Here is a 23,814-nt window from a genome sequence, read left to right on the forward strand (position 1 = left end):
AGGATCATCCTCACCTTCTGTTAGAAAAAGACTAACTTTAAATTATTATATTAAAAAAGAAAAATTATAACAACTCTGCTCCATAATAGCTGCAGATGAACTATTAAAATACCAAACTTATGTAATATTATCATAAAATATGGCATTTTTCTCAAGAAAGCCACAAATTGGATTTGAGCTTATGCACTGTAAAACCCAGATGGTTTGCTTAACTATTCAGACATCTTCCAGTTCAAAAGTTAATTGAACTGAAAACTAAAATTTTGATAATTAATATGCTTTGAGGTACTCAAGCAGAAGGACAAATTAGCCTCATGCATGGGGTGTTAACAGACTTGACAAACCATGACAATTGGTCAACAAATACTGGCAAAGTAGAATAGTGTATGTTTTCTATAAGTTAACCAATTACACATTACCTGGTCTTCGCATGGTGCTGTTGCTTCTCTTTCTCCATTTTTTTACTCACTGAATCAATATTAGTCACTATTTTACCCAGATTAACTTGTTCTGGAATTCGAAAGAAAAGAAAAGCTTTAATTGTATACTATAAGTTTTCAAGTTCTAAGTGCATTCTTTGAATTAAACTGCAAATCACAGATTTTTTTAATAATAGGTATGATATTTTTCAAAAAAATTACTAACACAAAGATATGGTAAAAATAAACATTTAAGTGTTTTTTTCCACCCCATGCTCCTCAGATGTTTTGCAATTACTAAAATTTAGGACTGAAAGTGTAGAGTAAATGAACTGCATATATCAGAAAGGAGATAGCTTCCAGAGAAATGTCTGCAAGAATACAGCACATTCCAATGAGTACAAAAAGCCTCGTTTATACATATCAGCATTATTATCATCCTTATCTTCAGCAGGCTTAGGTTTTATTGCAGAGCCTGCTATTTTAAAATAATTTCGCAATCATTAGTTAATGTAAATAGGAACACTGAGTGCTCCAGAAATCTCCTCCATTTGATAGAAAGACTGAAGTCCACAAAAGGCAAAGGTTCTGCTATTTAAAAAATCTAGTTCTTAGAGTCTATAAAGAAACCTACATAAATATTTTTTAAATACCTATTACTTTCTATTTTGTACAAATAATGGGACCAACACAGTTTGAAACACTGCAACAAAATATTAAGTCATGTATCTATTAAAGACATTCTAGTTACTAGTTCAGGTATATTAAAAAGATATTAAAGATACAGAGAACATATGAGATTCAACCCTCTGTTTTAGAAATTTTACAAACTACTTGGTTTGTAAATGCTAACAAATAAAAGAGCATAGTCGATAGCATTATATAATCTAGATTTAAAATGTATAACAAAGAACACAAAAAATTGGGAGAAATGGAAAACAGAATGCTAATATTTATTGACTATTTATATCAGGGGTGTTGGTTAGCATTCCCTGTGAATTATCTCACACTTAAACCTCAAAACTGTTCTATTGTTTTTTGGTGAAGTATTGTGATTATTCTCTATTATACAGGAAAACAGTTTACCAAAGATCTAAGTTAAAAGGTGCAGAGCCAGGGCACAAACCCATATCCCTCTGACTGTAAATTCACTCTTCTTCACTCTGCTCCACTGCCCCCAGGCAGAGCTCCCGGGGCCTCAGGTGCCTAACTATGGGAAAAGGATAATTTCTGCCATGCTTACTTTGGAGAGTGACTACAGAGCTCAAAAGACACACTTTACATAAAGATACACAGTAAGTTGAGAAATATCGTATTAAAGTGAAGAAGTAGAGAAAGAATTTATAAGTTAGAGTCGTAAAAATAGAAACATTTAAAAATATCTGCCATATGCCAAGTGCGCTACTTGCTGTATACAGATTAGCATATTTTATTCTCACAACCACCCCATAAATTAGGTACTATTATTATCCCCATTTTACAGATGAGAACACTGAAGCAGAGAAACAGAGATTAACTTTCCTAAGGTTATACAGCTAGCAGGAGGTAGAGGCAATATTCAAACCCAGGCAGGCAGTCCCTACAGCCTACATTCTTAATCACTAGGATACCCAATATGCATATTTTTAATTTTACTTATTTAAGGAATATCTACTGAGTGAAAATTGTCATGCTAACTCCTAGAGAGGAGATATAGGATATAATGATTAATAAAAGATTGCCACTCTCAATGGACAGCATAACTAACATGAAAATCACTCAGAAAAGTGAAGGAGAAAAAGGATGTGGGGAAATGTCAGGAGACGTGCAACCCAGATATCTAGAGAGTGAATTTTACAGTGATGCTAAAGGAACTAAGCTTGTGCTACTACAATAATTAATAAAGCAAAAGATATGCCCATTTTGAGAAAAAAGTATTAAGAACTTTAGGGATAATCCATTTAATCGCTAAACTGAAAGCCCTCTACATTACCATTTAACTAAATCATGTTAGTACTGCATCCAAAATAGAAAATAAGTGCAGTTACACCCCTTTCAAAAAGTAGTATAGGGGCTTCCCTGGTGGCACAGTGGTTAAGAATCCTCCTGCCAATGCAGGGGACATGGTTTCGAGCCCTGGTCTGGGAAGATCCCACATGCCGTGGAGCAAGCCCGTGTGCCCCAACTAAGCCCGTGTGCCCCAACTACTGAGCCTGTACTCTAGACCCCACGAGCCACAACTACTGAGCCCACGTGCCACAACTACTGAAGCCCATGCGCCTAGAGCCGGTGCTCTGCAACAAGAGAAGCCACTGCAATGAGAAGCCTGCACACCGCAACAAAGAGTAGCCCCCGGCTCGCTGCAACTAGAGAAAGCCTGTGTGCAGCAACGAAGACACAACAGAGCCAAAAATAAAAATAAATAAAATTTTTTTAAGTAGTATAGAGTTAATGAAGATTTCTAGAAAGGCAATTAAAGCATATGAAAATCCTACATTACTTCTAATTAGTTTAGATAAACCTTTAGATGGGGAACAAGACTTACTGTGTGACTTTGGGCAAATTATAACATTTCTGAGTTCATAACCATTCCCTTTATGTAAAATCTAGTCTCTAAAACAATTACATCAACTCTAGAATTTCAGTTCTGGAACATAAACTATAAATCACTTCTGGTTAAAATGATTAGTAAGAGACAGGAAGACTGGGAAAAGAAAATGCAGGTAAAGTGATGAACATTTGGGGGTTTTGTAATGAAATCAAACAAATGAAACATAAGGCATTAGAACTTCCAACCAAAAAACTCTAGTCCTTAACACTATTTACCATGTTTTTCTCAGAGTTCATCTGGAATCAATCATTCATTCATCTGGAGTCAATCATCCATTCAATTTCCTTCACTTCTGACTATTTCACTTGTCTCCTTCATGGGCTCATTTTGCTATGACTACCTCAACTTGTAGTCTTGTTGTGTATGCCCCACAGCTCTTTCCTTGACTGCCTTCTAACCCTTTGCTTAAATGATTTGGTCCACTCCCATGGCTATATTCATCATGTAAATGTGGATACTTCACAAAATCTCTATATCTTGATCAGACCACTCTCAAGGGCCAAATTTGAATAACTATCTCTATATGCATGTCCCAAAGACATTCCAATCAACATGTCCACTCTCACAATTAATGACACCACCATCCATTCAAAACCCAGAAGTCACCTCTACTACTCACTCTCCCTCAGCCTCCTAGTACAATCAGTCATCAAATCCCTTCCACTTTTCCACTCATACTGTCTCAACACAGAGCTTTACCATCTCTTCTCTGGAACACTAATAGCTTCCTCACTTGGATTCCTGCTTCCAACCATGATACCCTCCAATCCATCCTCCATACTTTCTATAAATAATCTATAATTTTCCAAATAATGGGATTTTAAATTATCATTGTTATTATTTAAAAATTTAATTTCACTGTAATCAGAGACCATGATTTATATAATTCTAAAATCTTTGAAATTTATTGACCCCTACTTAATAGACCAATGTGTAGTCAGTTTTCACAATGTTCCATACTTGTCTGAAAATGTACATCCTCTCACTGTTGTTCTGTACTCATCTAATAAATTAAGCTTCTTAATTTAGTTGTTTAAGTCAAATACTTTGTAGCCTTACTGATATATGTGTATGCACACAGTTATGTAAATATGTGTGTATACATTATTTTTTGCTGGACAATTTGAAAGTTGCAAACAGTATGACATTTCACCCCTAAATACTTCATCACATAACTCCTAAAAACAAGCACATCCTCTACACATTCACAATATCCACCCAAGAAATTAACATTGATACAATAAGACCTTAACCCTAACACTAACCCTAACCGGATGTATCTGTATACAAATTCCCATAGTATTGTGTAGGGACTATGTGACAAGTTCTCCTGGTCTCCATCCTATGAACACCTGGCTGCTCATTTTCAATCTCTCTCCTTCTTCTATCAGACCTCTAAAAAATGCAGTCCCATGAGCCTCTATCATAAGCCCTTTCACTTGTGTTAACTTCACTTGTTCCTTGGGAGATTTCATCCAGTTCCTTAGGTAAATATGTCCATACATCAGTGACTCTAAAACTTTATCCTCCAGGCCATACCTGTCCTCAAAATTTCAGACCCATGTATATAATTGTCTTACACGTGAAGTTGCATATTAATAAGCATTTCAAATATAATGTATTTAATAGAAACCTTGGTCTTCTCTTCCAAACACTGTTCTTTCTTGTCTTTCTTGTGTCAGTAAATGACATCACCACACAGCCACCCACTCAAACCAGAAACTCATAACCTGTCACTAAAATATATCAAATTTACCAATTTCCTCCAGTGTCACTAATACCACCACAATAATGCTACATACCAAACCAAACCAAAACTCAGTGGATTATAAGTTTAGATGATTCTTGCTCATGGTTCTTTGACTTGGCCAGAGCAGCTCCGCTTCAGGCTCTGAGGCATGTGGCTTAGATGGGCCATGCCGGAGGGGCAGCTACCTGGGGCATGGTCTTCTCATGGCAGACCAAGGAGTAAGACATACAAGTTAAACCACTAAAACAGCAGTCCCCAACCTTTTTGGCACCAGGAACCAGTTTCATGAAGACAATTTTTCCACGGACCAGACGATGGGGGGATAGTTTTGGGAGGATTCAAGCCCATTACATTTACTGTGTACTTCCTTTCTATTATTATTATATTATAATATATAATGAAATAATTATACAACTCACCATAATGCTGACAGGAGGTGGAGCTCAGGCGATAATGCAAGCGATGGGGAGCAGCTGTAAATACAGATGAAGCTCCACTCGCTTGCCAGCTGCTCACTTCTTGCTGTGTGGCCCAGTTCCTAACAGGCCACAGACCAGTACGGGTCCATGGTCCAAGGGTTGGGGACCCCTGCACTAAAACATTTAAAACTATTGCCTGTGTTATATCTTGTCACTTTCCATTGGCCAAAGCAAGCACACGGTCAGTCTCAAAGGCTGGCCAGGGAAGGGAAGCATACTCCAACCCACGGTGGAGGAGGAAGAGAGCGGATGTGTCTTGAAAAATAACTCAATCTAAGCCAACATTATCTTTTGCCTAGACTGAAAACTAGCTTTCTAATTACCCTCCCACTTTCCCTCTAGACTCTGCTCACTCCAGTCTACACACAAAGGTCAACATATCTTTTCAAAATGGAAATGTGGGGGAGACCTTCAAGATGGCAGAGGAGTAAAATGTAGAGATCACCTTCCTCCCCACACATACACCAGAAATACATCTAAATATGGAACAACTCCTACAGAACACCTACTGAATGCTGGCAGAAGACCTCAGACTTCCCAAAAGGCAAGAAACTCCCCACATACCTGGGTAGGGCAAAAAAAAACAAGAAAAAACAGAGACAAAAGAATAAGGATGGACCTGCACCTTGGGGAGGGAGCTGAGAAGGAGGAAAAGTTTCCACACACTAGGAAGCCCCTTCGCGGGCGGAGACTGCGGGTGGCGGAGGGGGGAAGCTTTGGAGCCACGGAGGAGAGCGCAGCAACAGGGGTGCGGAGGGCAAAGCAGAGAGATTCCTACACGGAGGATCACTGCCAACCAGCACTCACCAGCCTGAGAAGCTTGTCTGCTCACCGGCCGGGGTGGGCGGGGGCTGCAAGTTGAGGCTTGGGCTTCGGAGGTCAGATCCCAGGGAGAGGACTGGAGTTTGGTGCGTGAACACAGCCTGAAGGGGGCCAGTACACTACAGCTAGCCAGGAGGTAGTCCGGGAAAAAGTCTGGAACTGCCTAAGAGGCAAGAGACCATTGTTTCGGGGTGCACAAGGACAGGGGACTCAAAGCACTGCCTCAACAAGCCCCAGAGATGAGCACGAGCCATGGCTATCAGTGTGGACACTAGAGACCAGCATGAGATGCTAAGGCTGCTGCAGCCACCAAGAAGCCTGTGTGCGAGCACAGGTCACTATGCACACCTCCCCTACTAGAAGCCTGTGCAGCCCACCACTGCCAGGATCCCGTGATCCAGGGACAACTTCCCTGGGAGAACACATAGTGCGCCTCAGGCTGTTGCAATGTCATGCTGGCCTCTGCCACCGCAGGCTCACCCCACATTCCATACCCCTCCTTCCCCCCAACCTGAGTGAGCCACAGCCCCCAAATCAGCCACTCTTTTAACCAACCCCCCCAAGTCTGGGCAGGAACAGACGCCCTCAGGCGACCTACACGCAGAGGCCAAAATTTAAATTTGGGGCCAAATGCAAAGCTGAACCCCAGGAGCTCTGTGAAGAAAGAAGAGAAAGGGAAATTTCTTCCAAAGGCCTCAGGAGCAGCAGATTAAATGTCCACAGTCAACCTGATATACCCTGCATCTCTGGAATACCTGAATAGATAACGCATCATCCCGAAATGGAGGCGGTGGACTTTCAGAGCAACTGTAGACTTGGGGTTTGCTTTCTGCATCTAATTTGTTTCTGGTTTTATGTTAACTTAGTTTAGTATTTACAGCTTATTAACATTGGTAGATTTGTTTATTGATTTGGTTGCTCTCTTCTTTTTTTGTATATAGATATATTTTTTTTTCCTTTTTCTCTTTTTGTGAGTGCGTATGTGTATGCTTCTTTGTGTGATTTTGTCTGTATAGCTTTGCTTTTACCATTTGTGCTAGGGATCTGTCGGTCAGTGGTTTTTTTTTAATATAGTTTTTAGCACTTGTTATCATTGGTGGATTTGTTTTTTGGTTTGGTTGCTCTCTTACTTCTTTCTCTATATTTTCTTTTCTTTAATAACTTTTTAATTTTAATAATTTTTTAAAAATTTTACTTTAATAACTTTGTTTTTATTTTATTCTCTTTCTTCCTCCCTCTCTCCTTCCCTCCCTCCCTCCCTCTTTCTTTCTCTTTCTTTCTTTCTTTCTCTTTCTTTCTTTCTTTCTCTCTTTCTATGTCTCTCTGTTTCTCTGTCTCTCTGTCTGTCTGTCTCTCTCTCTCTCTCTCTCTCTCTTTCTTTCTCCTTTTTCTTCTGAGCTGTGTGGCTGACATGGTCTTGGTGCTCCAGCCAGGGGTCAGGCCTGTGCCTCTGAGGTGGGAGAGATGAGTTCAGAATATTGGTACACCAAAGACCTCCCAGCTCCACATAATATCAAACGGGGAAAGCTCTCCCAGAGATCTCCACCTCAAAGTTAAGACCCAGCTCGACTCAACAACCAGAAAGCTACACTGCTGGACACCCTATGCCAAACAACTAGCAAGACAGGAAAACAAACCCACCCATTAGCAGAGAGGCTGCCTAAAATCATAATAAGGTCAAAGACACCCCAAAACACACCACTGGACGCAGTTCTGCCCACCAGAAAGACAAGATCCAGCCTCATCCACCAGAACACAGGAGAAAGTCACCTCCACCAGGAAGCCTACACAACCCACTGAACCAACCTTAGCCACTGGGGCAGACACCAAAAACAATGGGAACTATGAACATGCAGCCTACGAAAAAGAGACCCCAAACACAGTAAGTTAAGCAAAATGAGAAGACAGAGAAACATACAGCAGATGAAGAAGCAAGGTAAAAACCTGCCAGACCAAACAAATGAAGAGGAAATAGGCAGTCTACCTGAAAAAGAATTCAGAGTAATGATAGTAAAGATGATCCAAAATTTTGAAAAAGAATGGAGAAAATACAAGAAACGTTTAACAAGGACCTAGAAGAACTGAAGAGCAAACAAACAGTCATGAACAACACAATAAATGAAATTAAAAATTCTCTAGAAGGAATCAATAGCAGAATAACTGAGGCAGAAGAACGGATAAGTGACCTGGAAAAAAGAATGGTGGGGCTTCCCTGGTGGCGCAGTGGTTGAGAGTCCACCTGCCGATGCAGGGGACACGGGTTCATGTCCCAGTCTGGGAGGATCCCACATGCCGCGGAGCGGCTGGGCCCGTGAGTCGTGGCCACTGGGCCTGCGTGTCCGGAGCCTGTGCTCTGCAACGGGAGAGGCCACAACAGTGTGAGGCCCGTGTATCTCAAAAAAAAAAAAAAAAATTAAATACAAAGAAAAAATATTAAAAGCAGCAAGGGAAAAACAACAAATAACATACAAGGGAATCCCCGTAAGGTTAACAGCTGATCTTTCAGCAGAAATTCTGCAAGCCAGAAAGGAGTGGCAGGACATATTGGAAGTGGTGAAAGGGAGAAACCTACAACCAAGATTACTCTACCCAGCAAGGATCTCATTCAGATTCAACGGAGCAATTAAAACCTTTACAGAAAAGCAAAAGCTAAGAGAATTCAGCACCACCAAACCAGCTTTACAACAAATGCTAAAGGAACTTCTCTAGGCAGGAAACACAAGAGAAGGAAAAGACCTACAATAACAAACCCAAAACAATTAAGAAAATGGTAATAAGTACATACGTATCGATAACTACCTTAAATGTAAATGGATTAAATGCTCCCACCAGAAGACATAGACTGGTTGAATGGACACAAAAACAAGACATAAATATGCTGTCTACAAGAGACCCACTTCAGACCTAGGGACACATACAGACTGAAAGTGGGTATGCAAAAAGATATTCCATGTAAATGAAAATCAAAAGAAAGCTGGAGTAGCAATTCTCATATCAGACAAAATAGACTTTAAAATAAAGATTATTACAAGAGACAAAGAAGGACACTACATAATGATCAAGGGACCGATCCAAGAAGAAGATATAACAATTGTAAATATTTCTGCAGCCAACATAGGAACACCTCAATACATAAAGCAAATGCTAACATCCATAAAAGGGGAAATCGACAGTAACACAATAATACTAGCGGAATGAACACCCAACTTTCACCAATGGACAGGTCATCCAAACTGAAAATAATAAGGAAACACAAGCTTTAAATGATACATGAAACAAAATGGACTTAATTGATATTTATAGAACATTCCATCCAAAAACAACAGAATACACATTCTTCTCAAGTGCTCATGGAAAATTCTCCAGGATAGATCATATCTTGGGTCACAAATCAAGCCTTGGTAAATTTAAGAAAGTTGAAACCGTATCAAGTATCTTTTCCAATCACAACACTATGAGACTAGATATCAATTACAGGAAAAAGTCTGTAAAAATTACAAACACATGAAGGCTAAACAATACACTACTAAATAACCCAGAGATCACTGAAGAAATCAAAGAGGAAATCAAAAAATACCTAGAGACAAATGACAATGGAAACACGACAACCCAAAACCTATGTGATGCAGCAAAAGCAGTTCTAAGAAGGAAGTTTATAGCAATACAATACTACCTCAAGAAGCAAGAAACATCTCAAGTAAACAACCTAACCTTACACCTAAAGCAATTACAGAAAGAAGAACAAAAAAAAACCCCAAAGTTAGCAGAAGGAAAGAAATCATAAAGATCAGATCAGAAATAAATGAAAAAGAAATGAAGGAAACAGTAGCTAAGATCAATAAAACTAAAAGCTGGTTCTTTGAGAAGATAAACAAAATTGATAAACCATTAGCCAGACTCAGGAAAAAAAGGGAGAAGACTCAAATCAATAGAATTATAAATGAAAAGGGAGAAGTAACAACTGACACTGCAGAAGTACAAACGGTCATGAGAGATTACTACAAGCAACTCTACGCCAGTAAAATGGACAACCTGGAAGAAATGGACAAATTCTTAGGAAAGCACAACCTTCCGAGACTGAACCAGGAAGAAATAGAAAATTTAAAAGACCAATCACAAGCAGTGAAATTGAAACTGTGATTAAAAATCTTCCAACAAACAAAAGCCCAGGACCAGATGGCTTCACAGGCGAATTCTAGCAAACATTTAGAGAAGAGCTAACATCTATCCTTCTCAAGCTCTTCCAAACTATGGCTGAGGAACACTCCCAAACTCATTTTAAGAGGCCACCATCACCCTGATACCAAAACCAGACAAAGATGTCTCAAAAAAAGAAAACTAAAGGCCAATATCACTGATGAACATAGATGCAAAAATCCTCAACAAAATATGAGCAAACAGAATCCAACAGTACATTAAAGGGATCATACACCATGATCAAGTAGGGTTTATCCCAGGAATGCAAGGATTCTTCAATACATGCAAATCAATCAATGTGATAAACCATATTAACAAATTGAAGGAGAAAAACCATATGATCATCTCAATAGATGCGAAAAAGCTTTTGATAAAATTCAATACCCATTTATGATAAAAGCCCTCCAGAAGGTAGGCATAGAGGGAACTTTCCTCAACATAATAAAGGCCATATATGACAAACCCACAGCCAACATTGTTCCCAGTGGTGAAAAACTGAAACCATTTCCTCTAAGATCAGGAACAAGACAAGGTTGTCCACTCTCACCACTATTATTCAACACAGTTTTGGAAGTTTTAGCCACAGCAATTAGAGCAGAAAAGAAGATGTCCTCAGAGACACCTTCATGACATTTACATCTAAAGTATGTCCCCAGTCTACTACATCACTCTATTTTCTTCACTGTGACCTTCACATTTCATGATTATCTTGTCTATCTGTTTGCTTGCTTTTTGTGTATTTTCTCCCAGCAGAATATAAGCTCCATTTTCACAACTATATCACCAGTGTCAAGAAGAGTGGTTGGCATATAATAGATGTTTAATAAATAAATAATGAATGAATGAATGAATGAATTTTTCTCTTGGTATATTATGAGCTATTTAAAATGGAACATTTTTATTCCGTTTCTAACTCACACATAGCATTATAAATCAGCAGCCCAATAAATATTAATTGAATAAATGAAGTAATTAATGTGTTTACTAGATATAGATGTAATAAATTTCAGATTTCATTGTCATGTCAGAAAGCGGAATAAAGACATTTGTGCTAGACAGGTTATCTGAATACTTCAGATTTCACTTACATTTTTCTACTCCACCCTCATGTAGTTATTATTGTCCAGTATAATACCCTTCAACAAATAAATTATTATTAACTACCTCCCTTCAGCTATGTGTCAGAGCCAATGGAGGTTATAGGAAAAGGGGGAAACATCACCACCACTTTGCAGAAGTTCATATCCTATCAATCCCAAAGTAATGGTAGTCATTCATTCATTGTTGAAGAAATACCTCAGTGCCTAGCCTAGCATATATTAGGTACTCAATAAATGCTGAATGAACAAACAGAAGTCATCCAGGAACCAAGAGCAGAGTTGAATTAAATGCAAGAGAATATGTAATTCCACATGATGTCAGCAGAAGAGTACTGTAAATTAATCCATGTTTTGCCAGCACAATTTAACTCCACTATGAGACCTCAGTGTATGAAACAATAGTGTGAAATGTTTTTAAAAACATCTTGAATTTTTTAAAAAAACAAAAAATAGATAACTATTTCAGGAATATAAAAATATAATGTAATAGTAATGAAGAGGAGGACAAAAATTATACAATTCCAATAAGCTTTAAGATATTTTACTCAAGTATAATTAATTTGATATCTATTGGTACAAATTATTAAATTAACTGATATATTTCAGGAATCAGAATTTCATCCTCCAGGTGGGTATACTGTATTGTTTATGACAGATAATACAGAGAAGTGGTTAAGAAAGCAGACAGACTCAAGGGGGTATACATTTGAACTTCATCATCAGTATGACCCTCAGCAAGTTATATTCTATCTCTGAGTTCAGCATCTTCATTTGTAAAAATGTCTATGATGATAATAGACTGCTATGAAGACTGCATGAGTGATACATGCAAAATACTTAGCACAACACCTGGTTACATAGTAAGTGCTCAATAAAATTAGTGATGCAATGGTAATAATGATGAAAATTATAAGAACATGACATTGATTACAGTCTACACAGGAGATGAAGCAGACATATAACATGTTATAAGTGCCATAAGATAAAATGCTACCAAAAGACTATATCAATTATGTAAACTTGAAGTAATAGCACAACATATTAAAAACAAAACACAGTCATATTATGCTAAATAAATACTCCTATGCCTAAAACTTCTCCATCAGGCATTCATTTCTCTCTTACCCAGTCATAAATTACAACAGTACTCATCAAGCCTTTGGCAAATTAGGTAGCATACACTATTCTCCCAGAAGGAAAATAATGCCAGTTATACCTTAGTGAAATAGCTGAATCTCTACCAAATAAATACCATAGCCAAAGGCTTAACAAAATTGTCCAGAAGAAATGTGTTTATATTGATCTTCTTGGGCTACCCTCTCCAACAAAAACCAAACAAAAAACTAAAAGACAAACAACAACAAAAATCCAAAGATGTGGCTACAATTCAATGACTCTCACAAATCAACCCGATGGGAAAATACTGGTGTATATCTCTAGTCAGTTTATCCCTTGATCTTTCCCTTACACAAAATTAAAACAGATGTCAAGAAATAATGCTCCATGAATGTTTTCACAATTTCTGCAGTGTCAAGGATTTCTGAGCAACAAATTCTGGAACCTGGGTTAAAGGATGCTCAAATAGCAAACAAGCCATGGAAGTTAAAGACCCAGAAGAGATTTAGAGGCACCTTCTCTGGAGCCATTTACTTACATTCCAAAAAGTAACAGACTTAGAGAACTTCACTTCATCTCCTCTTCCCAGAATGGATTTGCTTACATTCTCTCTCTCTATTGGGGAGGAGAGGTAATTGTGCCAAATGCCCTATATAAACACTAAGATTCATAATTTCAGACTTCCTCTTCTGTGGTACTCCCTCCAGTGTACCTGAGGCATGAGGAAACTGAGATAAGATGCTCTCTGAGTAATTAAAAGTCTGTCTCCAATCCAGAAACCTCATGTTTCTTATCAGGATTACAGATGTGGATGGATGAATATATGGAAGATAGACAGATAGATAAGACTTAACATAAACAGGGCTGATATACTCCTATGAACTCATCTTTCCTTCCCATTGTGTCTGATCTAGGAAATATAGGAGACTTAGTAATAAGTCCAAATCTCTTTGAATATGCTTCCCAAAAGTGAGACATACAAACAAACTGAGTCTCAGTAGCAAGTAAAACATAAGGACACTCTCACATAGGGTCTGAATCAGATTTTGATTCAAAGAACTCAAAGAAATCATTCGACTCTAGCTGGAATACTGTCTGAAGAAACTTGGGAAGAGAACAATCATTAGGAGGGGTGACAGGTGTAAAGACAATCAATATAAAACTAATTATATTCACTTGTCAGGTGGGAAAAATACAAGCACTCACGGAGAAGCTTCCAACACCACAGCCCTTTATTATAACCATTTAGTAACCTTGACATAGCAAGGAGGATATTCATTTATAATTTTATTCTTCACAGCAGATATTAGTGGGGTGAGAAGGGAGTAATTATTAGGGCAGGGCTGCTAAACATAGATGGTGGTAACTTGAAGGCATTAGTGAGCGCTTGCAAATGGAGACTGTTTTCATTTATTCATTTTTGGTAGCATTAATCACGTTGCATCCTGCAGTGGTGTTGTCATTTCTCTTGCATGCACACACTGAATTTCTGAGCAGCACTATGCAATTGTGTCTCACACGCTCTGGCATTTCCATTTCATGCTTCACAGTTTTAGTGTCACTTTGAGGTTTGAAATGTTTCACAGTTATTTGCTATATGTGGGTGCCAAAAAAAAAAAAAGTCAGCCTATATCACTGAAAAAGATACTGCAAGAATAGAAAATGGCTAGAATCAGATGGGAATTTCTGTCTCATTAATATTCAGAACTTTATCATGAATCAATTTACTTTTTATCAAAATCTAATTTATGTTTTACAGATGCATGAATGCATACAATTATTTTGCTCACCACATACAGTTCTTATAAAGTTAAACATAAACTTTTATTGATGTAGATAAGATTCTATAATTAGAAGGAAACTGAAAATACCATACATCTTTTCTAGCCTACAACTTACCCATATGCGCTAACATAACAAACCCAAAAGCCTCCATTCAGTCACCTGATCTAACCCAGTATATTGACTGAATTTCTATCTATACATCTTGACGCATGTTTCAGTTTAATGTGTTAAAGTGAGCCTATTTAAACAAAGATAGAATAACTATATCTGTCACAAATATAAATGCATTAAGACTGATCATACACTGAACAACATATTGATCGATATCTACAAATATTGACAGATTTTACTGTCAATTTTGGTAAATACACACTTGATGACCTATTTCTGACTGTATATTCTTGCTAGGTATGACTTACACACTTCACACATACAGCAGTTGGGCATTTGACCACCCAAATACTGAATGCATTTTTTATTAACATAACCTGTCCAGTAGTGAACCAAATAATTACATGTTAAGACACACATGTTAACATGTGTGTTAACATGTGTGAACCAAATAACTAACATGTTAAGACACACAAAAAAGGAAGCTTCCCACACAAGAGAATTATCTAGAATAAGCACTTGTCACAAATCAAGCACTAAGTCAAGGTTCATCCTCTTCCTCCCCTTGTCTTTCCAACTGCACAAGATACCTCCTCAAGTTTAAATGTCTGGTTTGTTTCATTACAAATAGAAACTGAGAGCCATTGGTGAGCATGAAAAGAGAGCAAAAGAGAAATAAGCAAATACAGGTGGAAACTAAAGTAGTGACATGTTTACAAATGCTGTAAGTTTTTAATATCTGAAATGATTTCCCTCTGACACTTTAAAATAATTTTTCCCTTGTTGGAAGAGGGAATTTATGCTTAAATGTGGCAATCTGAAAGATTACAATTGCTGGAAAGTAAGAGAGTAACTTTTCCATCTAGTGCTTAACAAAGAAACAAATAATGACTAATAATGCTGACGTGTTGCCAGAATGACTAAAAATTCAAAGGGGCTACTCTAGTTTCAAATATTCCATCAGGAATCCCGGGTAATCCTGAAAGTGGGTGTGTGGAGACAAAGCTGACCTCCACAGAATGGACAATGGGTGCACGAAAAGCTGATCAAGACAGAATGCTAGCATGGTCTGGACTGTGTTCCCAACTTAACCTAAACTCTAACTTGACAAGGCAACACTAAAAATTCAAAACGATCTCTACTGATTATATTGCACATTTGCAACTTTCTCTTTAAATGCACGCACAATTAAATGCTTAGCAGCAACCACCACAGCAAAAGATTTAAAACATACAACTTCTTTACAGTAAGGATGAAAGTAGGCTACTTAGAAAGCAACAATGTTACACTATTTAAAAGGTTTTGATTTAATTTGATTACCTATATTAGCCACCTGGACTGAACATTCTGACCCTAGGTTTACTGTAGCCCCAAAGTACTGAAATTGTACCAAACAGCCTCATGAAATTAAAAAAAGGATCTCAAAATAAATGAATTATAATTCATATTAAAGTTAAAATTAACACTTCCCAGTGGCAGGTTCAGAACTGGGGGTGGAGGGGTGGGGTGAGGAGTGGAAGAAATGGACCACACAATATATGCAAACTTCATAACTATCACAACTTCCTCCAAAAAGAGAGGCAAATATTGGTATAGAAGGTAGACCAGGGCCTCTAACTACGGTCTCTAAAGAGACCTATAGGGCCTTCAGTCAATTATGTTTGCTTATCTTTAATTAGGAACATGTTGCCCTTTGTGTATCAGACTTTGTCAGATGCCAAGGGGTTAACAAAAGCTAGAAAAATTATGGTCAGAGCCATCAACAGACTTAGAGAATAATACCTTAGGAAGAATATGAAGTCATTTTAATTATATTTAGAAAGTAATAATACAGAATATTCCTGAGACTGCCAAAGGGAAAATGACTACTGTTAAAAGGAAAATTACACTAATGGTCAACTGTTGGGTAGCTGAGAATATTCCAATAAAAATGTGGGAGAATTCGACTCAGAGGGCAGACAGCAGAAACAAGAAGAACTACAATTCTGCAGCCTGTGGAACGAAAACCACATTCACAGAAAGACAAAATGAAAAGGCAGAGGAATATATACCAGATGAAGGAACAAGATGAAACCCCAGAAAAACAACTAAATGGAGTGGAAATAGGCAACCTTTCAGAAAACAGAATTCAGAATAATGATAGTGAGAATGATCCAGGACCTTGGAAAAAGAAAGGAGGCAAAGATCTAGAAGATGCAAGAAATGTTTAACAAAGACCTAGAAGAATTAAAGAACAAACATGTAGAAGAATTAAAGAACAAACAAAAAGAGATGAACAATACAATAACTGAAATGAAAAACAGAAGGAATCAATAGCAGAATAACTGAGGCAGAAGATCAGATAAGTGACCTGGAAGACAGAATGGTGGAATTCAGTGCCACGAAACAGAAAAAAGAATGAAAAGAAATGAAGACAGCCTAAGAGACCTCTGGGACTACTTTAAATGCACCAACATTCACATTATAGGGGTCCAGAGGAGAAGAGAGAGAGAAAGGACCTAAGAAAATATTTGAAGAGATTAGAGTCGAAAACTTCCCTAACATGGGAAAGGAAATATCAACCCAAGTCCAGGAAGCACAAAGAGTCCCAGACAGGATAAACCCAAGAAGAAACACACCAAGACACATAGTAACCAAATTGACAAAAATTAAAGACAAAGAAAAATTATTAAAAGCAACAAGGGAAAAATGACAAAATACATACAAGGGAACTCCCATAAGGTTAACAGCTGATTTCTCAGCAGAAACTCTACAAGCCAGAAGGGACTGGCATGATATATTTAAAGGGATGAAAGGGAAAAACCTACAACCAAGATTACTCTAGCCGGCAAGGATCTCCTTCAGATTCGATGGAGAAATCAAAAGCTTTACAGACAGCAAAAGCTGAGAGAATTCAGCACCACAAAACCAGCTCTACAACAAATACTAAAGGAACTTATCTAAATGGGAAACACAAGAAAAGGACTTACAAAAACAAACCCAAAACAATTAAGAAAATGGTAATAGGAACATACATATCGATAATCACCTTAAATGTGAATGGATTAAATGCTCCAACCAAAACACACAGGCTCACCATATGGGTATAAAAACAAGACCCGTATATATGTTGTCTACAAGAGAACCACTTCAGACCTAGGGACACATACAGACTGAAAATGAGGGGATGGAAAAACATATTCCATACAAATGGAAAAGAAAAGAAAGCTGGAAATCCCACTACTGAGCATATACCCTGAGAAAACCATAATTCAAAAAGTCATGTACGGGCTTCCCTGGTGGTGCAGTGGTTGACAGTCCACCTGCCGATGCAGGGGACACGGGTTCGTGCCCCGGTCTGGGAAGATCCCACATGCCACGGAGCGGCTGGGCCTGTGAGCCATGGCCGCCGAGCCTGTGCGTCCAGAGCCTGTGCTCCGCAACAGGAGAGGCCACAACAGTGAGAGGCCCGCGTACCGCAAAAAAAAAAAAAGTCATGTACCACAATGTTCGTTGCAGTTCTATTTACAATAGCCAGGATGTGGAAGCAACCTAAGTGTCCATCGACAGATAAATGGATAAAAAAGATGCGGCACGTATATACAATGGAATATTAGTCATAAAAAGAAATGAAATTGAGTTATTTGTATTGACATGGATGGACCCAGAGTCTGTCATACAGAGTGAACTAAGTCAGAAAGTGAAAAAGAAATACCATATGCTAAACACATATATATGGAATCTAAAAAAAAACCGGTTATGAAGAACCTAGGGGCAGGACAGGAATAAAGACGCAGATGCAGAGAATGGACTAGAGGACACGGGGAGGGGGAAGGTAAGCTGGGATGAAATGAGAGAGCGGCATGAACTTATATACACTACCAAATGTAAAACAGATAGCTAGTGGGAAGCAGCCGCATAGCCCAAGGAGATAGGCTCAGTGTTCTGTGACCCCCTAGAGGGGTGGGATAGGGAGGATGGGAGGGAGACACAAGAGGGAGGAGATATGGGGATATATGTATATATATAGCTGATTCACTTTGTTATAAAGCAGAAACTAACACACCATTGTAAATCAACTATACACCAGTAAAGATGTTAAAAAAAAAAAAAAGCTGGAGTAGCAATTCTCATATCACATAAAATAGACTTTAAAATAAAGAATGTTATAAGAGACAAGGAAGGACACTACATAATGATCAAGGGATCAGTCCAAGAAGAAGATATAATAATTATAAATATATATGCACCCAACATAGCAGCACCTGAATACATAAGGCAAAAGCTAACAGCTATAAACAAGGAAATCGACAGTATCACAATAATAGTGGGAGACTTTAACACTTCACATACTAATGAACAGATCATCCAGACAGAAAATTAATAAGGAAACACAAGCTTTAAATGACACAATAGACCAGATAGATTTAACCGATATTTATGACATTCCATCCGAAAACAGCAGATTACACTTTCTTCTCATGTGCACAGAGGTTATCCACAAGTTGTGTTACTACATGTCAAAACTGATTTGCCCATTGCTTTTTCATACAAAATTGAATATTCTTTTTTTTCAAACTGTTTCAAGATGAAGTAGAAAGGACACAGGACGAGGAGTTTTGGTTCTAGCCACAACTGGTATAACAAACCAGCTTTACTGACTTGAGCAAGTCACTGCATCTCCTTTGCTTCTCTTTCAGCATAATGATGGGTGACAGCAGCTGACAACTAATATTCTATTTAGCTCTAAAAGCCTATGCGTATTGCAAAATGGCAGCTGGAGGGCCAAGTCCAGAGGCAGACATAGATCTGGGGGACATATGATACTCAAGAAATGTTGAAGCAGGGTGTCTGACGGGTGTGCCTTCTCTCGTTTGCTGTCGCCATTCCTCCCATTGACCACACTGCCTATTTTTCTGTTATCTGCTGGTCTTAGAAGGGGATTTAAGTTTGTAGCCCATGATTTAAAGGAATTATAATTCTGTTCTCATTTCAATACCTAGATTGTTTATCCTATATATGAAAAACAGAAATACTATTGTTACTAAACAGAATTTGGAACACATAATCAGAAGGTACTAATTTCTGCCAATATCCTTGGATTCTTTTTCTTTCAGAATGCAATGTAGTGCAGTGACAAAAACAATGAATTTTATATACAGAAAAACAGTGGTTTTCTCTTTACCACTAATAAGACCTTTAACCTTGGGTGGCAATTCACTGAGACTTTCTGGACCTCTGCTTTCTTATTCATAAAATGGAGGTGGGGTAGTTAGACTAAATTGTGTCTGATGTACATTTTCTCTCTACAGCTCTGCAGTTCTATAACAGGCAATTTCATTGTTTTGACCCTATTTCCTACAACTTTGTGAAAGCTATGGGCCTTTAGAAATAAACAGATTTATCTAAGCTAAGGGGAGGAAAAGATGTAGGAACACACTAGACCAACAGAATCAAAATGCAGGAACAGATGAGAAAAAGGAGACCTCATTTCCTGAAACGTACATGGTAGTAAATAAAATAATGGAAAAGTCCTCACTACAACACCATGCCATCATAGCCTGACAATCCTTTAGCAGTAATGCAAAACAGCTAATGGTAACATTAGACTATGCCTGCTGTGCCATTTATTTGTGATTTTAGCTTCTTATTTAAACACAATGGGCCTCAAATTCCTCATTTGCTCAAAAGAGGGAATAATAATGCTTTGAAACTACAAATACCTGTGCATAGAGTTTATGCATGTTACAACACACACATATGGTTTGGAAGATAATTGTCTTGAGTTCCTTAGTGTTGGAAGAGGCAGTCCACCGTGGGTTCTGAGCACCCCTGACAATCAATCATACTGGATGCCAAGAATGGCAGGTTCTGGCTGTTCTCTGCTCTTTACCCAGATTGTTTCCCAGGGTTGTGTTCACAGCAGGCAACCTTGAGGAGTGAGGTGATACCTCCCCCTGGGAAAAAGAGCATATTTTCTTTGAAAGCCATAGATTCCCCAAACTTATACTTTGAGCCATAACACAAACCCACATGCACAGCATTCACCTGAGCCCCTCCATGTGGCCCCAGGGGACTTGGGGGTGAGGGAAACTGACATGAACACGAAGCTCAGCCTGCATGCTATGCCGTAAGGAAGTCCTTGTCTCTGACAGGTCCCGATTCTGTGTCTGCAGTCAGCCGGCATCCATGAAACTGTGGCAGGCTAAATTTTTAGCTTGTGAATAGGAGGAAACCCCATACCCATCACAGGTCCTGTGAAGATGCTTAATGAATGCACGATTGTTGGATGAATGTAAAATTAGGGTATCTCATATACAATATTTCATTACTTTTTCTTAGTAGCGATCTAAGGTAAGTGCATTACCTATTCTTAGTAGAATAAAGGGTCTTATATTTTAATCTAGAACCAGGAAGAGAATTTGTGTGGTGTTTGTGATCTTCCTTCTTCCTGGTTCTCACAAATTGTCATCCGTCAGCTAATTCACTGTACTACCATCAACAGCCCATCTTACCAACCTCTCAGCACTACTGAAGACAAATGCCAGCACCTCAGCCCCTTCTTTCCTCACACAGAAAGTCAAAATTTTTCCCACATTCAAAGCTAAGCTCTTACAGCCTCACTGCTGAGGTTCTGATTCTGAGCTAATTCTAGATCTGCCAAACTAATTATAAAGCACATAACTGTGATGTTATCTAGCACCAAAACCCAAAATACACTGTCTTTGTGGAAGCTTTACAAAATGATACTTCTATGCCTTAACTGCACTTGAAATTGTTAGAGAAAATAGGCAGAGCTGAAAGGACTAAAATTGCTTAGGATCGTAGACAGAAACGTGGAGATTTAAGTGCCACCTCTACCATATTTTGTCAGAATGTAAATATAATTGCAGGTGCTTAGAAAAAAAAGGACAAGTATACCAATAAAAATCTTACATGCTGAACGCCAGGAAAGCAATAACACTTCTATTATAAGCCATTTTATGTGATAATTGTCTTTTGAGAAATAGGGGTAGGGATATTATAACCAACAGAAAGGCTTTAAAGAAATGCAAATTCCTGATTATTGTTTTCAAGTGAGGTAAACAGCTATTTGTAAATGATTCTTTCTTTCTTTGTTTTCTTACCAGCTCTTAGCTTTCCTCAACAAATGAAACAAATTTCATACCATTATTTGTTTTAGGCAAAATATCTCAAACACCTTGACATATTTTTTCACTTTGCATCAGGAGTCATATTTTTCCCATGCCTAAAACTAAGTCTACATGAAAGGACCAAGGATGCTTGCCAAACCACGACCTGCTGTTTGTCCTCAAATGGATTTGGCACTCTTTCTGTTGTTTATCTACACAGACTTGCCAACGGTATTAACCACCACACAGAACAGGAATCTAACTCATGTGCAGCCAATCACGAAACTCTAGGCTATAAAGCTGACCAGAAGCAGAAACCAAGGTGAAATAGAGAATGGAACCTGGCCTCACTCCTAATTAAGACACTTCTGCTGAAAACTTTATTCCCCAGTATATTTGATGCCAACACTTGTCACAGTTGTTCCTAGCAGTTTATTAAGTAGTTAAGGTTTTATTAACTCCTTAAAAGCACATGATACATGAAACTTTAAAACCAAATGATACACTTGGGCACCAATGTAACTTGAACACATTTACATAAAACTAGAACATTAGTTTTCAGATAACCACCAGGTAAATGTATCATACCAAGCTTTAGATTCCCTACCCGGTGTCAAGTTGGAATATGATCTGCTGACTGAGGGGAAGTAAAAGATGGGAGGGAACACAGTCAACCCACTCATATTTCCAGATAAATTTTCTTTTTGCAAAAGCACTTTGTAACTGCTTTACACCGATAGACAACCACAGCTTTTCTGTATCAGCATATATGTTCTCATGAGTCTTTCGAGTCATTAATAATGTGCCTGCTATTTTCTAGTTTACATTATGTTTTCACACAGAAATCTCACTTGGTCCTTGCAGCAATGTAGTCAGCAGTTATTTTTATCAACACCATTTAACAAAATAGGAAACTGAGGATCCAATGTGTTAAATAATTTGGCCAGATCATGCAGCAAGAGAACCAGACCTTGATTTTTGATTTTCACTTCTATATCTCAGATTCTTTCCCAAGCAGATGCAGAGAGTTTATTAAGTGTGACACGCTTATTAGACTCCCATTATCCTCCACGCACAGACCATCATTCTGGACTATGTTCACAGTGTGGACGCACAAATTCAAGGTCTTCTTGTTACCCACCCTCTCCAGCCACAGAAGCTGCTTCTTTACGGAGTGCAAATATTCCCCTCATGGATGGGACGTTTATATCAGGGCTGCAGACACAGGAACAAATCTAGGAAGATGTGAAATTCACTCCAGGTTCAAGAAAATAAAACTTGAAGGCCAACCTCAATAGGAGTAAAACCTCTAGTTACAGTGAAAATCAACACTTGAAAAACATTCCTTTTTCAAGGGTAAGAGACCCAAATCTGGAGATCTGGATGATTAAAATTTCTGTAGGAAATAAATGAGAGAAAAGTCACACACTCTTTTGATTTTACTGCTGATGCCATAAATCTTTTTCTAAGTGTAATAGAACTGTAAATAAATAAAATCAGTTGCAAAAGGCAGTTTTGAAAAAGTTGGCGTTCCAGCGATTTTTTTCCTTTAAACAAGGCAAAAGCACTATGTACAAATTTTAGAAAGGTTTCATATAAAAGTCAGGCAAAGAAATGTCTTGGGCAGTATAAACCCAAGGTCTTGGTAATTCTAGCACTGGATCCTAAAATTGTAAATACACAGTGTCATTGCTAAATTCTAACTACTCACATAATTTTATTTTGGAAACTGTCTAGGAACACCAAGAATACTTTTATGGCCATTTTGGAGCAGTTGATTATTATTGGCCCAGCAAAGTAATCATGCCCTCACCTCTTTTCCAGAAACAGTCCATTCTTCCCCATATTCCTGCTGCTCTTCCCACTCAAGAAAACCAACACTCTCCCATTAACGAGTGTGGTATTGTTAGAAATGATTCTCTGGGTAGATGTAGAATGGTCACCATTTTCACAATAAAAAGAAAAGAAAGCAACTGCTGAAGTTCATCTGAAAGCTAACATTCTAACCTTTAAAATATCTGTGTAACACTAGCTGTATTTTCATTTTTACTATCAACAACTATATGTTCATTTCCCAGGAATTCTTGAGCTCTCCAATCCATAGCACGATAGACGCCTCAGATGTCATTTCTTTTCTGGGGCAATTTCTGAAATGCAACAGGTCTTTGTGGCTTTGGTCAGACAGGAACTCAAAAGCAGCAGCCAGTAGTCGAACACTTGACTACAGATCCACACAAGCAATCAGGGCTGAATTACCTGACTGCCACCACTCCCTGGCATTCTTCCTTTTCATCCACAGGATGCCTCTGTGAGGACTTACTAAAAACAACACT

The 23,814-nt window shown here is 38.2% G+C and overlaps 1 protein-coding gene across 1 annotated transcript in view; it reads right to left on the minus strand.

The window, feature by feature from the left end:
- Positions 1-23,814, minus strand: part of IQCM (IQ motif containing M) — a 343,551-nt gene that overhangs the window by 292,136 nt on the left and 27,601 nt on the right. Inside the window, exon 4 of the mRNA XM_060147491.1 lies at positions 420-510. Coding sequence (XP_060003474.1) covers positions 420-510 — 91 coding nt within the window. The remainder of the gene's footprint in view (positions 1-419; positions 511-23,814) is intronic.

Source organism: Lagenorhynchus albirostris, chromosome 4 (assembly GCF_949774975.1).
Source record: "Lagenorhynchus albirostris chromosome 4, mLagAlb1.1, whole genome shotgun sequence".
In the NCBI taxonomy this organism is placed as follows: domain Eukaryota; kingdom Metazoa; phylum Chordata; class Mammalia; order Artiodactyla; family Delphinidae; genus Lagenorhynchus; species Lagenorhynchus albirostris.